Here is an 18372-nt window from a genome sequence, read left to right as displayed (position 1 = left end):
CCTTTAAGTTGCATTAGGAAGCATAATTAGGAATGCCAGTCTGCTTTGAAAATCAGACATCTTATAGTACATGACAATATTTTCCCAACAAAGCTAAAACCCGCCCTGTACCTCACATGGATCCAGAGATCTCCCCATCTGTTACATTTATTTCAAGCTGACAGCTCAGAGGATGTGTCCTTTATCAGGGGGCATGTCCTTTCTGCTGCAACTCTCTCCCTGTAACTGTCATGTGGCGCGTAAATATGGCAGGTAGCAGCTGAAGGATCAAACTGAGCATGTGCGACCACCTCAGCGATGTCTAAGGAATAGAACAAACAGCAGGTACATTTTATTTTATAACTCAATGTCTATACTAAGTTTTAATTATATGAGATTACAAAAGTATTGAGATCCATGTGCTGGTTTGAAAAATGTAGTGTATTTTTTTGGGGGGCAACCTCTTTAGGCCTCCTGCAGACGACTGTAGGTGTCCCGTTGTTGTATTGTGAACTGCATTTGCGGATCCGCAATACACGGGCACTGTTCCGTGTGCATTCCGCATCACGGATGCGGACCCATTCACTTCAATGGGTCCGCAAATCCGGAGACGCGGAATGGTGCGGAACGGAGGAACGTAACAGAACCCTACGGAAGCACTACGGAGTGTACTTCCGTTCCGCAAAAAGATAGAACATGTCCTATCTTTTTTCGGAACGGCCGGGTCGCGGATCGCTGCGGCTGCCCCACGGTCGGTGTTTGTGCATTGTGGCCCGGATTTTGCGGGTCGCAGCACAGCCACAGGGCACACATGTTCGTGTGCAGGAGGACTTAAAAGAAGTATTGTTCTAGAACAGGGCTGTGGTTAAGATTATACAGGTGAAACTCAAAAAATGAGAATATCGTGCAAAAGTCCATTTATTTCAGAAATGCTAATTAAAAGGAATTGCATTAATGCAGCTTAAAATCTGAATTTTGTGAAAAGGTTCAATATTCTAGGCTCAAAGTGTCACAATCTAGTCAGATAATGAATCCATACCCCCTGAGCAAAGGGGACCTGAGATTGTGACTTTGGGGTTTCATAACCTGTAAGCCATAATCCAAACTATAACAAATAAAGGCTTGAAATATCTCGCTTTGCATGTAATGAGTCTCTCATATAATAGTTTCACCTTTTAAGTTGTATTACTGAAATAAATGAACTTTGCACGATATTCTAATTTTTCGAGTTTTACCTGTATATTAGTGATTGTTAGAACAGGGAAGACTGTCCAAGTTTACTGACTTATGCTTCCAGTCCAGGGAGGGAAAGCAGGAAATGGAGACAAAAAAGAGCAGCCACAGAGATCGCGTATGAACCCCTGTAGAGTGGTTGAGATGAAGAGTAGAGCAAGCTGAGAGGCAGGTGGGGGAGCTGCTGAGGCCGTTAGCTGGACCACAGCAGCCAGAATCTGGGATACGTCCTCTTGGTGTTTTATCTCTTGCTGAGGCTGACAACTCCCTTGCTGCCCTGTGTTTGTTTTTTTTGTTTATTATTATTGTATGGACCATTTTATCTGGGTAAATTTTTTTCCCTCGTTCTAGGTTAAATCCACGCATGAGGACATGCATGTTTAAAGGGCATCCATCCGTAGGTTTGTACCTATGACCTGGCTGACCTGTTACATGTGCAGGCAACTGTGTTGGTCCCATGTTCTTATGTGCCCACATTGCTGAGAAATATGTTGTTTTAATATATGCAATTGCAATTGTAGGAGCAACGGGGGCGTTACCATTACACCTAGAGGCTCAGCTCTCTCTACAACTGCTGTGCTCTCTGCACTTTGACAGAGCTGGGTGTGATCACGATTACTCTGCCTGTAGGGAGAGGGAGCAGCAGTGGCAGAGAGAGCGGAGCCTCTAGGTGTAATGGTAAAGCCCTTGTTGCTCTAAGAGGCTCATTTGCATATATTACTTCTTTTATTTTTCTCCGGCAATGCGGGCACATATGAACATGGGACCGACACAGATGCCCTCAGCTGCCAAGCGCACATGCAACAGGTCAGCCAGTGTCATAGGTACAAATCTACTGACAAATGTCCTTTAAGTGGCAAGGAATAGGTCATGTAGAACATATGAGTGCACTCTCATGTGTCTTTATTGCTTTTATTATATGTATATGCTTTTTTTATGTTCTAATGTGAACGTTTAAGTGCCATATTCCTATATGATTTTATACTGCTCATGTTGCACTGTACTTATGGAGTGATTCCTTTCACAGCCTGTGTAATACACATTAGCAATGCCAGTCTTAAAGGGAACCTGTCATCAACTTTATGGTGACCTCACTGAGGGCAGCATTAAATAGTGACAGACATGCAGATTCCAGCGGTCTGTCACTCATGAGCTAAAAGTAGGTGGTTGCCGAGAACCAGTATCATAATCATTACAGCCCAGGCCTGGAGAAGAGTCACATCTACCTGAGAAGAGTCCTGGTTATAATAATCTCCTGCTCTCCGACCATCTGCTGACGATTGGCAGTTCTCTCCTAGAGAGAAAGAGAGAAAACTAGGTAGAAGACTGTCAGTCATCAGCACGGGGGCAGGGAGAACAGGAATTCATGAATTACCATGACTCTTCTCAGGTGGCCATGACTCTTTTCCAGGCTCAGTCTGCCATGATTGTGATGTTGGTTCTCGGCAACCACTTCCTGTTACCTTATAAATGACCGACCGCTGAAATCAACTCACCTGTCTGTACTTTATGCTGCCGTTAATACGGGCAGCATAAAGTTAATTACAGGTTCCCTTTAAAGTTTTATTCCCATCTTGGACATTGGGGGATGTCTCAAGGATATGCCCCCAATGTCTGATAGATGTGGGTCCCACCTCTGGGACCCGCACCTATATTTAGAATAGAGCCTGCAAAGTGCCAGAGGGTGCACTGCATTTGCATAGCCGCCCTCTATTCATTTCTATAGGAGCGCCGAAAATATCCAAGCAGCGCGCCCAGCTATTTTTGGAAGTCTCACAAAAATTAATGGGAACCGCACCGCGCAAGTGCGGCCACTGCTCCATTCACTTTTATGGGACTTACGGAAATACCCAGATCCAGATCTCGGCTATTATTGGTGCTCCCATAGGAATGAATGAAGGGTGGCTGCGCATGCACAGTTCGCCCTCCAGCACTTTGAGGGCCCCATTCTAGCAATGTTCTAGCGATATGACCCAATGTCCAACATGGGAATACCATTTTAAGCACATGGCTAACGTAGGTGAGTAGGGGAATGGCTGGAGTAAAATATTAGTCAGTGAGCTCGCAGAGTAGTAGAGCAGGGCAGAATACCCAATTTTACTGACCTGTTTGTTTCCGGCCAATGAAGTGCAGGATATGGAAGCCCACTAAAAGCAGCAACTGCATTTTGTAGGAGTGAGCTCACAGAGTGGAAGAACCAAGAGCAGCATCCAGGGGCATTGCGAGGGTCTCAAAAATATCCAGGGCCCAATCCTCAAAGCATATGTGCCAAATTCCCAATCCATCTGCCCCACTAAAGATATATTTTAATTGCTGGATGGATATTACTAGTGTTGGGCTTGAATATTCATATCGTGAATTTTAATCGTGAATATCACCACCTCGAGAATTCACGAAGATTTAGAATATAGTGCTATATATTCGTATTTGCGAAATATTCTAGATTTGTTTTTAATCGGTAACCTCCCTTCTTGCTTGTGGGCCAATAAGAAGGCTGCAATGTCTTTTTCAGAGCTTAGTGACATCCCTAGCAACCAATAGGAACGTTGCCTACCCCTTACTACATAAGAACCTCCCCAGCAGCCACTTTCTATAGTTTTTGGGAGTTCTGAGAGAGAGAGCAGTGTCATTACTGTGCTCTGTGCTTTCATCTGGATCCTATTCCTTATCCAATTACAGTAGATAGTTAGTTAGCTCATATATATAATACAGATAGTGGGAGATAGTCAGTGTAGGTTATATCCTGATATACTGTAGCTGTTGCAGTGCAGGGTGTTAGGTAGTGTGATAGGTTCTGCTGTCCATACGTACATGCTACAGACATAGTGCTGTGATGTCACAAGTTCACAACAATACTTAGTGGACCAATCAGTATTATGTAGTCAGGCCTGCTAAAATGTGAAGTTGTACGTATTGTGCAAAAATATTTGCATCATTAATTGCCGATTTGCGCAATCGCGAATATATTGGAGCACTATATCTGCATATAAAGCTATTGTAATGTTCTGCCGTGCCAACCATCTTCTCCAGTCTCAGGAAACCTCTAGCAGCTTGGAAAATGTAGCAACAGTGACCCACTCCTGTATTGCACGCACAATTGCCGATTTTCGCAATCTAGAAAATAATGGCGAATTCTCGAATTCACTAATATTCACCTAAATATTTGCGAAACATCGCAAATTCGAATATTGCCCCTGCTGCTCATCAATAGACATTACATTCAGCCCTACCAAACATACAGTAGTATAAAGCACTACATAACATTTACATCCAGTGACATCTCTGCTAAGTAAAGTCAATCTCTTTCCTCATCTTCTCCATTTGGCTCAGACCACCATCACAACTTCTTTCAGTCACGTTTTGTCTCTGCAGAGCTTGTCACTCAAACATCTTAGGTTACTTACATTTCCCTCTTCCTTCCCCTCCTGCTGCTGCCCCAATACTATGCTCATTGGGCTCCCCAATCACCCCATATACTACACTGCAGAAATAATAATGCCATACAGATAGTCTCTATATTTTTCCATAGAAATAGTCCACCCATAGTGCACTAATTAATTAGAGTGCCCCCTACAGTGACTTCAGTAGTAAAACTTCTCCCTGAGGATTTCCCATTAGTAGAAATGCCTTTCATATTTTGCCCAAAAATAATAATAATACTCCGCTAGTATTCCCAGAAGTAATAAAGCCCTTACAGAGCCCAAGTAGTGATACCACCCATATAGAGCTCCCAGTAGAAATAAGGACCCTTTTTAGAGCCCCTAGTAGTAATAAGCCGCTCCCCATAGTGCCCCTAGTAGTAGTTGGGCCCCTTTATAGTGGCAAAAGTATTAACAATGCCTCCTATATTGCCCCCAGTAGGTACCATGCTCCCAGTAGTTAGAATACCAACTATAGGGCCCCAGTAGTTATAATACCCCTTATAATGCCTCAGTATAATGCAGGGGCGTAGCTAAAGGCTCATGGGCCCTGGTGCAAGAGTTCAGCTTGGGGCCCCACTTCCTTCAGTGCTTTATGGCCAGGGGCAGGGAAGCACATTACCTTTGTGTTGCCTAAGGCAAACATTGTACACTGTACAAATCCTTGACATTACCCCTTTCCCTCCAGCCAGAGGTGTAATTTGAACAGCATGCACTTTCTATAATACTGGTGTCTTCTTATGTGGCACAAGAGTCTTTGGGCCCCTCAGGCTCCTGGGCCCGGTAGCGACTGCTACCTCTGCACCCCCTATAGCTACGCCCATGTAATGCTCCCCCAAAGTGACAAAGAAAGAAAAAACAAATATTCATCTGACCCCCCACTCCATGCTGCAATCTGCTGCCTGACTCAGGACTCTGAGTAGGGACAGTTGAATGAGATCAGGGCCGGGCATCAGCACGGTGAAATCCCTGGCCTGTCAAAAGTAAAAGCTGTTTCTAATCTGACAGATTCTATTTGTAAGGCCTCTTGCACACGAATGTTGTGTGCCCGTGGCCGTATACGGCCCGTGTGCACTCCGCATCACGTATGCGGAGCGGAAGCACGGATCGGAACCCCACTGAAGCACTACGGAGTGCTTCCGTGGTGTTTCTGTCCGTGCCTCCGCACCGCCCAAAAAAATAGAACTTGTTGGCGGATCCCCAATGCACGGAACAGATGCACAACATTTGTGTGCAAGAGGCCTAAGGTAGGAGTTGGTCACCTATATCTGACACATACTGTATTTTGTCAAACAGAAGAACGGGATTGGAGATCATTTCCGATATGAATTTGCATTTTATTCCGTATAAAACAATGGAGGCTGAAATGCTTTAGAACAGATCCTCATGCCAGCATCCATTGTGTTCATTTAGAATAATAAATTGTAACATGTACTTTAGCTGCTTCTTGAAGATATTCATCTTTATACTCTTGGATAAAGAACTTTGTACTTTGTTTGCACCAAACAATAGCATGGAGTAGCCATCTGTTATGCACAGGTGTGGAAGCCAGAGTCTGCCAAATGATATCGGCCCCGCAGTGTTTGTATATGATCTAATACGCTGACTCCTGTTTGTTTTCTCCCAATTCAGATCTACAAGACCTTGTATAGTTTATTGTGGGGATACTTCATAGGCCTTGTATTATTCTAACTCACAATGGTTGAGACGGCAGCTTGTTTCACATTTGCGTTAAAACTGATCCGGCAGGCTGGTGCGGTCGGCAACAGCCTGATGGGTCCGTGGGTACCGAGCGCTACAGTGCGATGCCAAGGTTCTGTCTGGCCCCTTTCACTATAATGGGGACATGCGGAGATCCGGTCGCAACCCGGCAAATATGCCGAGGGACTGCCGGCACATATAATAAGGCTGTTAACAGCCTGCATTTGTGGGAGGGGCGTCTGGCTACTTATTCCCCTACCTGCCGCTCAGCCAGGCGCCCGAGCCTCACGCATTACTTGCGATTCGAGCTCCCTCCTCTTCCGGCCGATACGCACTTCCGGGTTCGCGCTCACGTGCCGCCGGCGTCCTTCGCAACGCACAGGTAATGGAGGCGCAGCTGGCTCCGTCCTAGCTGCGTCTCTCTCCCGACCGGTCTCTCGCCCCCGGTGGTGCTGTCTTGGTTGCCGCTCTCCCCCAGCGTGATGCGCTCGCACGGGTGCGGGCGTCAGGGCTGGGGGAGCGGCATCCCGGTTTAGTAAACTGCCGGTTACATTCCGGCTCTGCATGAGTGTCCAGCGCACAGGTGGCATTTCAGCGCCAGGATTCTCAGGTCAAACTGTATATGGGGGACGGGACAATCAGCTGCAGCTGATCACCATGACATCACAATATAATACACTGTATACAAGTGTCAGGACAATCCGCTGCAGTTGGTCACCATGTCTCCCTATATGATACACTACATACATGGGACAGCAATCTGCTGCCGCTGGTCATTATGACATCCGCTTTTGGGGGTCATCTGTGGGGAAGGCTATTTCAAGGGCCTTGAGGTATAGTTGGGTTCTGGTTTGGGGATGCAGGCAGCCCTCCCCACTTTTTCAGGAGGGGGCGTAGTTTTCTTTATTTTATCTGCCTTGCATCGTCAAATTAGAATCTGCGGTCTACACCTTACTGTTTCAGGAAGCAGGGGTCTTGTGTCCTAGTTCAGTCCTGCTCCTGTCTCCTGGTTTTGTATGGCCAGGGTCCCCTGGCCCTCCCGGGGGCTCAGGGCCCCCGGGTCACCCAGGTTGCCAGTGTTCCTGGTTCGCCCAAGTTGTCAATGTTCCTGGATCGCCCAGGTTGTCAATGTTCCTGGATCGCCCAGGTTGTCAATGTTCCTGGATCGCCCAGGTTGTCAATGTTCCTGGATCGCCCAGGTTGTCAGTGTTCCTGGATCGCCCAGGTTGTCAGTGTTCCTGGATCGCCCAGGTTGTCAGTGTTCCTGGATCGCCCAGGTTGTCAGTGTTCCTGGATCGCCCAGGTTGTCAGTGTTCCTGGATCGCCCAGGTTGTCAGTGTTCCTGGATCGCCCAGGTTGTCAGTGTTCCTGGATCGCCCAGGTTGTCAGTGTTCCTGGATCGCCCAGGTTGTCAGTGTTCCTGGATCGCCCAGGTTGTCAGTGTTCCTGGATCGCCCAGGTTGTCAGTGTTCCTGGATCGCCCAGGTTGTCAGTGTTCCTGGATCGCCCAGGTTGTCAATGTTCCTGGATCGCCCAGGTTGTCAGTGTCCCTGGATCGCCCAGGTTGTCAATGTCCCTGGATCGCCCAGGTTGTCAATGTCCCTGGATCGCCCAGGTTGTCAATGTCCCTGGATCGCCCAGGTTGTCAATGTCCCGGGATCGCCCAGGTTGTCAATGTCCCTGGATCGCCCAAGTTGTCAATGTCCCTGGATCGCCCAGGTGGTCAGCGTCCCTGGACCGCCCAGGTTCTGTCTTCGTTTAAATGTCAGTGTCCCTGGATCGCCCAGGTTGTCAGTGTCCCTGGATCGCCCAGGTTGTCAGTGTCCCTGGATCGCCCAGGTTGTCAGTGTCCCTGGATCGCCCAGGTTGTCAGTGTCCCTGGATCGCCCAGGTTGTCAGTGTCCCTGGATCGCCCAGGTTGTCAATGTCCCTGGATCGCCCAGGTTGTCAATGTCCCTGGATCGCCCAGGTTGTCAATGTCCCTGGATCGCCCAGGTTGTCAATGTCCCTGGATCGCCCAGGTTGTCAATGTCCCTGGATCGCCCAGGTTGTCAATGTCCCTGGATCGCCCAGGTTGTCAATGTCCCTGGATCGCCCAGGTTGTCAATGTCCCTGGATCGCCCAGGTTGTCAATGTCCCTGGATCGCCCAGGTTGTCAATGTCCCTGGATCGCCCAGGTTGTCAATGTCCCTGGATCGCCCAGGTTGTCAATGTCCCTGGATCGCCCAGGTTGTCAATGTCCCTGGATCGCCCAGGTTGTCAATGTCCCTGGATCGCCCAGGTTGTCAATGTCCCTGGATCGCCCAGGTTGTCAATGTCCCTGGATCGCCCAGGTTGTCAATGTCCCTGGATCGCCCAGGTTGTCAATGTCCCTGGATCGCCCAGGTTGTCTGTGTCTCCCGGTTCTTCAGGGGGTTTGTATATATTCTTTTAATTCTGACGTTGTGTTGTTCTTCCCTTTAGATTGGTTTTTAGTTGTACGTTGTCTACGTTTTCGGCCAAGCAATTCCGAGGCGCTCTCAGGTAAGTCAGTTTATAGTTGATTAGCAAGGCAGGGCGGCAAAACTTCGGTTCTACTCAGGGTCATTTTCCTTTCATTAGCTCCAACTTTAGCATTTGGGGTTTTGGAGCCGTGCTTCCGAATCCATTCGTGTCCTACCAGGTAGGTTGTTGGTCCGATGGGCATTTTACTCACCTTTATTGGCCTCGCGCTCCGCCGACATCCGGATCGCAGCACGCCAGCCTGACGGGTGATCGGGGCTCAGCTGGCTCCGTGCTAGCTGCGTCTCGCACCCGACCTGGTTCCCTGCCCCCGGCTGGCGCACGCTTGATTGCCGCTTCCCCCAGCATGTTGCGCTCGCACGAGTGCGGGCGGCGGGGTTGGGGGAGCGGCATTCTAGTCAGGGAACTGCCGGTCACATGCCGGCTCGGCGTGAGAGCCTATTGTGTTAAAAAAAATAGAAAAAAATAAATAAATAATAAAAAAAAAAAAAAAGGGTGTCACAGGTTGATTTCACTTATAACCATGCTATCTTGGCATATCTATTAATTCTGGTTTTGGGGATGCAGGTTGCCCTCCCGCTGTCAGGGGGGGGGCGCAGTTTTGGGTCCCCTGCCAAATTAGTTGGGGCTCTGTACGTTTAATTTTAAGTTTATCTGCCTTGCATCACAATACCAGAATTAGCGATTTACGTGTTTTTCACTTTACGGTCTCAGAAATCAGTGGTTTATCGTTTTCTGGTTCAAATCTGCTTCTGTCTCCTGGTCTTTACGTATGGCCGGGGTCCCCTGGCCCCCCCGGGATCTCAGTCCCTCCCGGATCGCCCAGGTTGTCAGTTTTTCCTGGATCGCCCAGGTTGTCAATGTTCCTGGATCACCCAGGTTGTCGGGGTCCCTGGTTCGCCGGGTTGTCAGGTTCCCTGGATCGCCCAGGTTGTCAGTTTTTCCTGGATCGCTCAGCTTGTCAGGGTCCCTGGATCGCCCGGGTTGTCGGGGTCCCTGGATCGCCCGGGTTGTCGGGGTCCCTGGATCGCCCGGGTTGTCAGCATCCCTGGATCACCCAGGTTCTGTCTTTGTTTAAATGTCAGGGTCTCTGGATCGCCCAGGTTGTCGGTGTCACTGGATCGCCCAGGTTGTCGGTGTCACTGGATCGCCCAGGTTGTCAGTGTCCCTGGATCGCCCAGGTTGTCAGTGTCCCTGGATCGCCCAGGTTGTCAGGGTCCCTGGATCGCCCGGGTTGTCAGGGTCCCTGGATCGCCCAGGTTGTCAGGGTCCCTGGATCGCCCAGGTTGTCAGCTTCTCTGTGTCGCCCAGGTTGTCAGGGTCCCTGGATCGCCCAGGTTGTCAGCTTCTCTGGGTCGCCCGGGTTGTCAGGGTCCCTGGATCGCCCAGGTTGTCAGCTTCTCTGTGTCGCCCAGGTTGTCAGGGTCCCTGGATCGCCCAGGTTGTCAGCTTCTCTGTGTCGCCCAGGTTGTCAGCGTCCCTGGATCGCCCGGGTTGTCAGGGTCCCCGGATCGCCCAGGTTGTCAGGGTCCCTGGATCGCCCAGGTTGTCAGGGTCCCTGGGTCGCCCAGGTTGTCAGCTTCTCTGGGTCGCCCAGGTTGTCAGCTTCTCTGTGTCGCCCAGGTTGTCAGCGTCCCTGGATCGCCCAGGTTGTCAGTGTTCCTGGATCGCCCAGGTTGTCAGTGTCCCTGGATCGCCCAGGTTGTCAGTGTCCCTGGATCGCCCAGGTTGTCAGTGTCCCTGGATCGCCCAGGTTGTCAGTGTCCCTGGATCGCCCAGGTTGTCAGTGTCCCTGGATCGCCCAGGTTGTCAGTGTCCCTGGATCGCCCAGGTTGTCAGTGTCCCTGGATCGCCCAGGTTGTCAGTGTCCCTGGATCGCCCAGGTTGTCAGTGTCCCTGGATCGCCCAGGTTGTCAGTGTCCCTGGATCGCCCAGGTTGTCAGTGTCCCTGGATCGCCCAGGTTGTCAGTGTCCCTGGATCGCCCAGGTGGTCAGTGTCCCTGGATCGCCCAGGTGGTCAGCGTCCCTGGATCGCCCAGGTGGTCAGCGTCCCTGGATCGCCCAGGTGGTCAGCGTCCCTGGATCGCCCAGGTGGTCAGCGTCCCTGGATCGCCCAGGTGGTCAGCGTCCCTGGATCGCCCAGGTGGTCAGCGTCCCTGGATCGCCCAGGTGGTCAGCGTCCGTGGATCGCCCAGGTGGTCAGCGTCCGTGGATCGCCCAGGTGGTCAGCGTCCGTGGATCGCCCAGGTGGTCAGCGTCCGTGGATCGCCCAGGTGGTCAGCGTCCGTGGATCGCCCAGGTGGTCAGCGTCCCTGGATCGCCCAGGTGGTCAGCGTCCCTGGATCGCCCAGGTGGTCAGCGTCCCTGGATCGCCCAGGTGGTCAGCGTCCCTGGATCGCCCAGGTGGTCAGCGTCCCTGGATCGCCCAGGTGGTCAGCGTCCCTGGATCGCCCAGGTGGTCAGCGTCCCTGGTTCGCCCAGGTGGTCAGCGTTCCCGGATCGCCCAGGTGGTCAGCGGTAATCCTTTTTGGGCCCTTCACTAACCTGATTTTGAAAGCGGCCATGTATCTCACCTTTTATGGATTCCTCCAGCCCAGTGAGGTTCTGGCGGGTTCAAATCGCCATAACCATCCTCTGAAGCAGCATCTGTTATGGAGCCAGGGCCGTTACACTCCCCTGCTACCTTCCACCAATACCATTCAGACGGGACCCCCTTCTGAGGTAAATTCTATCCCACGCTGAACGATTGGTGCCCAGTTCAGGTGCTGCATCAACTGCTAGCCCTCATCCGAGGTTCATCACCAGATAGCCCGCTCCTGCCACACGCAGTCAAGCTTCTCAGCACCCTCAGTTTATATCTTTCGTCCGTGCCCTCGCCCAGGGTCTAGGCTATGACCCCAAGGTAAATTCGGGCCACTCATGTCGCTAGGGGCAGACTCCGCTGCTTTTCGGCATCGGGTGCCAGCTCATGTCATCCGGTCCATGGGGTGGTGGCGGCCCTCCTGCTTCTCTAGGTATATACCCAATCCTCGAGTAGAGATATCTCGTGCCTTTCGATCACTGGCTTTGTAGTTTGCAAAAGTGTTGTACCTAACTGATGTTTTTTGCCCCCTTTTTCACTGGTGTACCCGCGCCGTGGCTCCCGGCACAATTCAGCCACTATGTTCAGGGCAGGTGTCTCTGCGTGCGCCGACGTTGTCCTAGCCCTGACCATAAATAATAAGGCTGTTAACAGCCTGCATTTGTGGGAGGGGCGTCTGGCTACTTATTCCCCTACCTGCCGCTCAGCCAGGCGCCCGAGCCTCACGCCCCTCCCTCCCGCCCTTTTTCTCTAAACTCCCTTCAGGTATGCCCCCTTTTTCACTGGTGTACCCGCGCCGTGGCTCCCGGCACAATTCAGCCACTATGTTCAGGGCAGGTGTCTCTGCGTGCGCCGACGTTGTCCTAGCCCTGACCATAAATTAGCATGTTTTTATTCTTTTTGTATTTTATTTCTGGAATTGATCCAAAATGATTGGATTCTGCTGTCTGGAGCTCAGTTTGGAGCCGGCATCAGCTTTTCGTTTTTAGTGGTGCTCGGTGCTTCAGTGGTGGTGCTGGGTGCTTCAGTGGTAGTGCTGGGTGCTTCAGTGGTAGTGCTGGGTGCTTCAGTGGTGGTGCTGGGTGATTCAGTGGTGGTGCTGGGTGCTTCAGTGGTAGTGCTGGGTGCTTCAGTGGTGGTGCTCGGTGATTCAGTGGTGGTGCTGGGTGCTTCAGTGGTAGTGCTGGGTGCTTCAGTGGTGGTGCTCGGTGATTCAGTGGTGGTGCTGGGTGATTCAGTGGTGGTGCTGGGTGCTTCAGTGGTAGTGCTGGGTGCTTCAGTGGTGGTGCTCGGTGATTCAGTGGTGGTGCTGGGTGCTTCAGTGGTAGTGCTGGGTGCTTCAGTGGTGGTGCTCGGTGATTCAGTGGTGGTGCTCGGTGCTTCAGTGGTAGTGCTGGGTGCTTCAGTGGTGGTGCTCGGTGATTCAGTGGTGGTGCTCGGTGATTCAGTGGTGGTGCTGGGTGCTTCAGTGGTAGTGCTGGGTGCTTCAGTGGTGGTGCTCGGTGATTCAGTGGTGGTGCTGGGTGCTTCAGTGGTAGTGCTGGGTGCTTCAGTGGTGGTGCTCGGTGATTCAGTGGTGGTGCTCGGTGCTTCAGTGGTAGTGCTGGGTGCTTCAGTGGTGGTGCTCGGTGATTCAGTGGTGGTGCTCGGTGATTCAGTGGTGGTGCTGGGTGCTTCAGTGGTAGTGCTGGGTGCTTCAGTGGTGGTGCTCGGTGATTCAGTGGTGGTGCTGGGTGCTTCAGTGGTAGTGCTGGGTGCTTCAGTGGTGGTGCTCGGTGATTCAGTGGTGGTGCTCGGTGCTTCAGTGGTAGTGCTCGGTGCTTCAGTGGTGGTGCTCGGTGATTCAGTGGTGGTGCTCGGTGATTCAGTGGTGGTGCTCGGTGCTTCAGTGGTAGTGCTGGGTGCTTCAGTGGTGGTGCTCGGTGATTCAGTGGTGGTGCTCGGTGATTCAGTAGTGGTGCTCGGTGCTTCAGTGGTGGTGCTCGGTGCTTCAGTGGTAGTGCTCGGTGCTTCAGTGGTGGTGCTCGGTGATTCAGTGGTAGTGCTCGGTGCTTCAGTGGTGGTGCTCGGTGCTTCACTGGTGGTGCTCGGTGATTCAGTGGTGGTGCTTCGGTGCTTCAGTGGTGGTGCTGGGTGCTTCAGTGGTGGTGCTCGGTGCTTCAGTGGTAGTGCTCGGTGCTTCAGTGGTGGTGCTCGGTGCTTCAGTGGTAGTGCTCGGTGCTTCAGTGGTGGTGCTCGGTGATTCAGTGGTGGTGCTCGGTGCTTCAGTGGTGGTGCTCGGTGATTCAGTGGTGGTGCTCGGTGCTTCAGTGGTGGTGCTCGGTGCTTCAGTGGTAGTGCTCGGTGCTTCAGTGGTGGTGCTCGGTGCATCAGTGGTGGTGCTCGGTGCATCAGTGGTGGTGCTTGGTGCTTCTGTGGTGGTGCCATAGGTAGCTGTTGTGTAATGGATACAGCAAAGAGCCGTGACTTCTATTACACACAGAGGTGATGATGCAGAATGTAAAGGCATAAGCACCCAAAAACCCAAATATTTGGATACAGAAAAATAGTTTTACAAAAAAGATCTAGTCTTAACTGTTACCAACCAATGTATTTTTGCATCACATGGAAATAAATGGATGATAAATGATGAATAATAAACTGTGCACCTATTTGGGCAGAACGTGATTTCCGTCTTGAAAAAGGGGTGAGGAACTTATAAACAGAATGTGTTTTCAGGCTCTGTATTTAAGCAATGTTTCCATTCACTGACAGCAAACACAACCTTGAAGATGGTGAGGAATTAATAGAGTACATTAAGATTTTGCCTAACTTTTCATTATGCAATAAATGCATTTTATGTACGTTTTAAACATGTTTTATGTAAGTTGCCTCCCACTTAATATCCACAGTTGACTATAACAGATGCAGGGGGTCATTTATCAAACTGGTGTAATGTAGAACTGGCTTCATTGTCCAGAGCAACCAATCAGATTCCACCTTTCATTTTCCAAAGGAGCTGTCCATAATGAAAGGTGGAATCTGATTGATTGCTATGGGCAACTAAGCCAGTTCTGCTTTCCACCAGTTTGATAAATGACCCCGGCAGTGTCTATCTAAACTCACTGTAGCTTCAGTCGTACTGAGGTTCGGAGTACTTACCATTGGGCAGGCCACTTGACTGCTATGAGAATGAGAAGGAGCCTAGCACTGAACTGTTTGCCAACAGGATAACACAGCATTTCCCTGCAGCCACCACTAGATGAAACTCAGTGCAAATAGATTTTACAGCTGCCATTGAGTTCAATGGTATTTGTATAATTTCCTAAGCCCTGAGCTCAATATAGTGGTAGCTGCTGATAGACAGTTTTGTCAGGTATTGAAGGGAGGCCCGAGCCAGATTAATAAATATATTTATGCCCATTGTCTAGTGTAAATACATTGAGAAATATGCTGTTCAGAATGAGCACAATACTTATGAAGTATGTGGGTGACACGGAGCACGGTTTATTAAAAGATTCTTGCACTTACAATAATATCATAAATGTGTCAGAAATCTAAGTGGGGGGTTACTAAGTTTTGCCATGTGGTCCTATAGTATCTGTGTATGCCCGTTAAGGCCATATATTTAAATAACATGCAGCACATCTTAACAAAGCTAACATTTTATTCTGTTGGCCAAAGACTGAATTAGAATGGCAGATGCCGCTGTGAGCACATACACTGAACAAAAATATAAACGCAACACTTTCGGTTTTGCTCCCATTTTGCATGAGCTGAACTCAAAGATCTGAAACATTTTCTACATACACAAAAGACCCATAACTCTCAAATATTGTTCACAAATCTGTTTAAATCTGTGTTAGTGAGCACTTCTCCTTTGCCGAGATAATCCATCCCACCTCACAGGTGTGGCATATCAAGGGGCTGATTAGACAGCATGAATATTGCACAGGTGTGCCTTAGACTGCCTACAATAAAAGGCCACTCTGAAATGTGCAGTTTGATCACACAGCACAATGCGACAGATGTCGCAACGTTTGAGGGAGCATGCAATTGGCATGCTGACTGCAGGAATGTCTACCAGAGCTGTTGCCCGTGCAATGAATGTTCATTTCTCTACCATAAGCCGTCTCCAAAGGCGTTTCAGAGAATTTGGCAGTACATCCAACCGGCCTCACAACCGCAGACCACGTGTAACCACACCAGCCCAGGACCTCCACATCCAGCATGTTCACCTCCATGATCGTCTGAGACCAGCCACCCGGACAGCTGCAGCAACAATCCAAAGAATTTCCTCACAAACTGTCAGAAACCATCTCAGGGAAGCTCATCTGCGTGCTCGTTGTCCTCATCGGGGTCTGGACCTGACTGCAGTTCATCGTCGTAAACGACTTGAGTGGTAAAATGCTCACATTTGATGGCGTCTGGCATGTTGGAGAGGCATTCTGTTCAGGGATGAGTCCCGGTTTTCACTGTTCAGGGCAGACGGCAGACAGAGTGTGTGGCGTCATGTGGGTGAGCGGTTTGCTAACGTCAATGTTGTGGATCGAGTGGCCCATGGTGGCGGTGGAGTTATGGTATGGGCAGGCGTATGTTATGGACAACGAACACAGGTGCATTTTATTGATAGCATTTTGAATGCACAGAGATACCGTGATGAGATCCTGAGGCCCATTGTTGTGCCATTCATCCACGACCTTCACCTCATGTTGCAGCATGATAATGCACGGCCCTATATTGTAAGGATCTGTATACAATTCCTGGAAGCTGAAAACATCCCAGTTATTGCATGGCCAGCATACTCACCGGACATGTCACCCATTGAGCATGTTTGGGATGCTCTGGATCGGCGTATACGACATCGTGTTCCAGTTCCTGCCAACATTCTGCAACTTCGCACAGCTATTGAAGAGGAGTGGACCAACATTCCAAAGGAATGCAAAGGAGATGTGTTGCACTTTGTGAGGCAAATGGTGGCCACACCAGATACTGACTGGTTTTATGACCCCCCCCCCCAGTAAGGCAAAACTGTGCACATTTCAATGGTCTTTTACTGTGGGCAGTCTAAGGCACGTCTGTGCAATATTCATGCTGTCTAATCAGCACCTTGATATGCCACACCTGTGAGGTGGGATGGATTATCTCGGCAAAGGAGAAGTGCTCACTAACACAGATTAAGACAGATTTGTGAACAATATTTGAAAGTAATAGGTCTTTTGTGTATATAGAAAATGTTTCAGATCTTTGAGTTCAGCTCATGCAAAATGGGAGCAAAACTGAAAGTGTTGCGTTTATATTTTTGTTCAGTGTAGATTGAAAGTTACCAAACATGCATAGAGGACTACTAGGTCACTGGACATTTAGATACATTTAGATAAAGTTTCTAGAAAAAGTAATGAACCCTTTGAAATTTCCTGTATTTCTGCATTTCTTGCTACTAAAATGTGATCTAATTGTTATCTAAGTCACAATTATAGGCAAATATAATCTATTAGTGCACAAACAGTACAGTTCATGTCTTTTATTCAGTATATTGAGGATACATCCAAAAGGTAAGTAAAACCTGAAATGCAAAAACCTGTAGATCCCTCTGTAGTAGCAGTCATCTTCCAAAATGTTTCCTGCTGCTGCAAACAAGATGTGCACAATGTTGAGGAGGAATTTCGAGCCATTCCTTCCTGCAAATGTGCATGAATATTACTGAGATGCTTTGCATATACAACTCTTTACAGGTCATGTCACAGTTTATTGATAGAGTTAATGTTAGGGCTCTGAATTGACCATTCCAAAACACAAATCTAGTTGATCGGTTTGTGTGCTGTGGTTTAATGTCTTGTTGTATCACCCAATGTTTCTTCAGCTTGAGGTCATGGACTGCTGCTATTACGTTCTCCTGTAAAATGTTTTCAGAAACCTTAAAATTCACTGTTTCCTCAATAATGGCAAAAAATCGAGACCCTGAGGCAGCAAAGCTGCCCCAAACCATGATGCTCCCTTCATGTTTTATGGTGGGGATGGGGTTTTGGTGTTAGTGTGCAGTGTAGATTTATCGTCCAGACATAGTGCTGTGCATTTGTTCTGAAAAGTTCCACTTTTGTGTTATCCCTCCATAGAACATTTTCCCAAAAGCACTGTGGAACATCCAAGTGATCTTGGGCAAACCTGAGATGGCCGCAGTGGCATGTTTGGGCAGTAGCAGCTTTCATTGTGTCCTTTCTCCTTTCATAAATACCATTCTTGTTCAGTAGTTTCCTAATAGAGGACACATGACCAGAAGTTTTTGCAGTTTGTAGACTATTCTGTAGTTTTGTTTAGTTTGTTTTTTCATTTGTTTGTTGCTACCCCTGGGTTCTCTCTTTTTTATGGATTGCCCACTGTGCTCTTGGAGTGATCTTAAGAGGACGCTTACTCCTAGGGAGAGTAGCAACAGTCCCGAATTGTTTCCATTTGTAAATAATTTGCCTAAGCATGTGTGTAGATAACTGGCTCAGTGATAGAAAACAGGGTTTTTATTAATTGTACACACGCAGATTGGGTCACTGTCCATAGTGGAGTACCTCACGGGTCAGTATTGGGCCCTATTCTCTTCAATATATGTATTAATGATCTTGTAGAAGGCTTGCATAGTAAAATATAGATTTTTGCAGATGACACTAAACTGTGTAAAGTAATTTACACATGATGAGGACAGTATACTGCTGCAGAGGGATCTGGATAGATTGGAGGCTTGGGCAGAGAAGTGGCAGATGAGGTTTAACACTGACAAATGTAAGGTTATGCACATGGGTAGGAAAAATGCAAGTCACCAGTACATACTAAATGGTAAAACACTGGGAAACACTAACATGGAAAAGGACCTAGGAATTTTAGTGAACAGCAAACTAAGTTGTTGAAACCAGTGTCAGGCAGCTGCTGCCAAGGCCAATAAGATAATGGGTTGCATCAAAAGGGCATAGCAGCCCGTGATGAGAACAT

General features: G+C 49.1%; 1 protein-coding gene across 1 annotated transcript; it reads right to left on the bottom strand.

The window, feature by feature from the left end:
* Positions 1-12369: 12369 nt before the first annotated feature.
* On the bottom strand, positions 12370-13842 carry LOC122935480 (mucin-2-like). The gene has a single exon (XM_044291246.1). It carries the CDS (start codon positions 13840-13842, stop codon positions 12370-12372), a length of 1473 nt encoding a protein of 490 aa, XP_044147181.1.
* Between the last annotated feature and the right edge of the window lie 4530 nt (positions 13843-18372).

Source organism: Bufo gargarizans, chromosome 4 (genome assembly GCF_014858855.1).
Source record: "Bufo gargarizans isolate SCDJY-AF-19 chromosome 4, ASM1485885v1, whole genome shotgun sequence".
Lineage (NCBI taxonomy): Eukaryota > Metazoa > Chordata > Amphibia > Anura > Bufonidae > Bufo > Bufo gargarizans.
The sequence above is the reverse complement of the archived record's forward strand: the minus strand, read 5'-3'. Positions and strand labels throughout refer to the sequence as shown.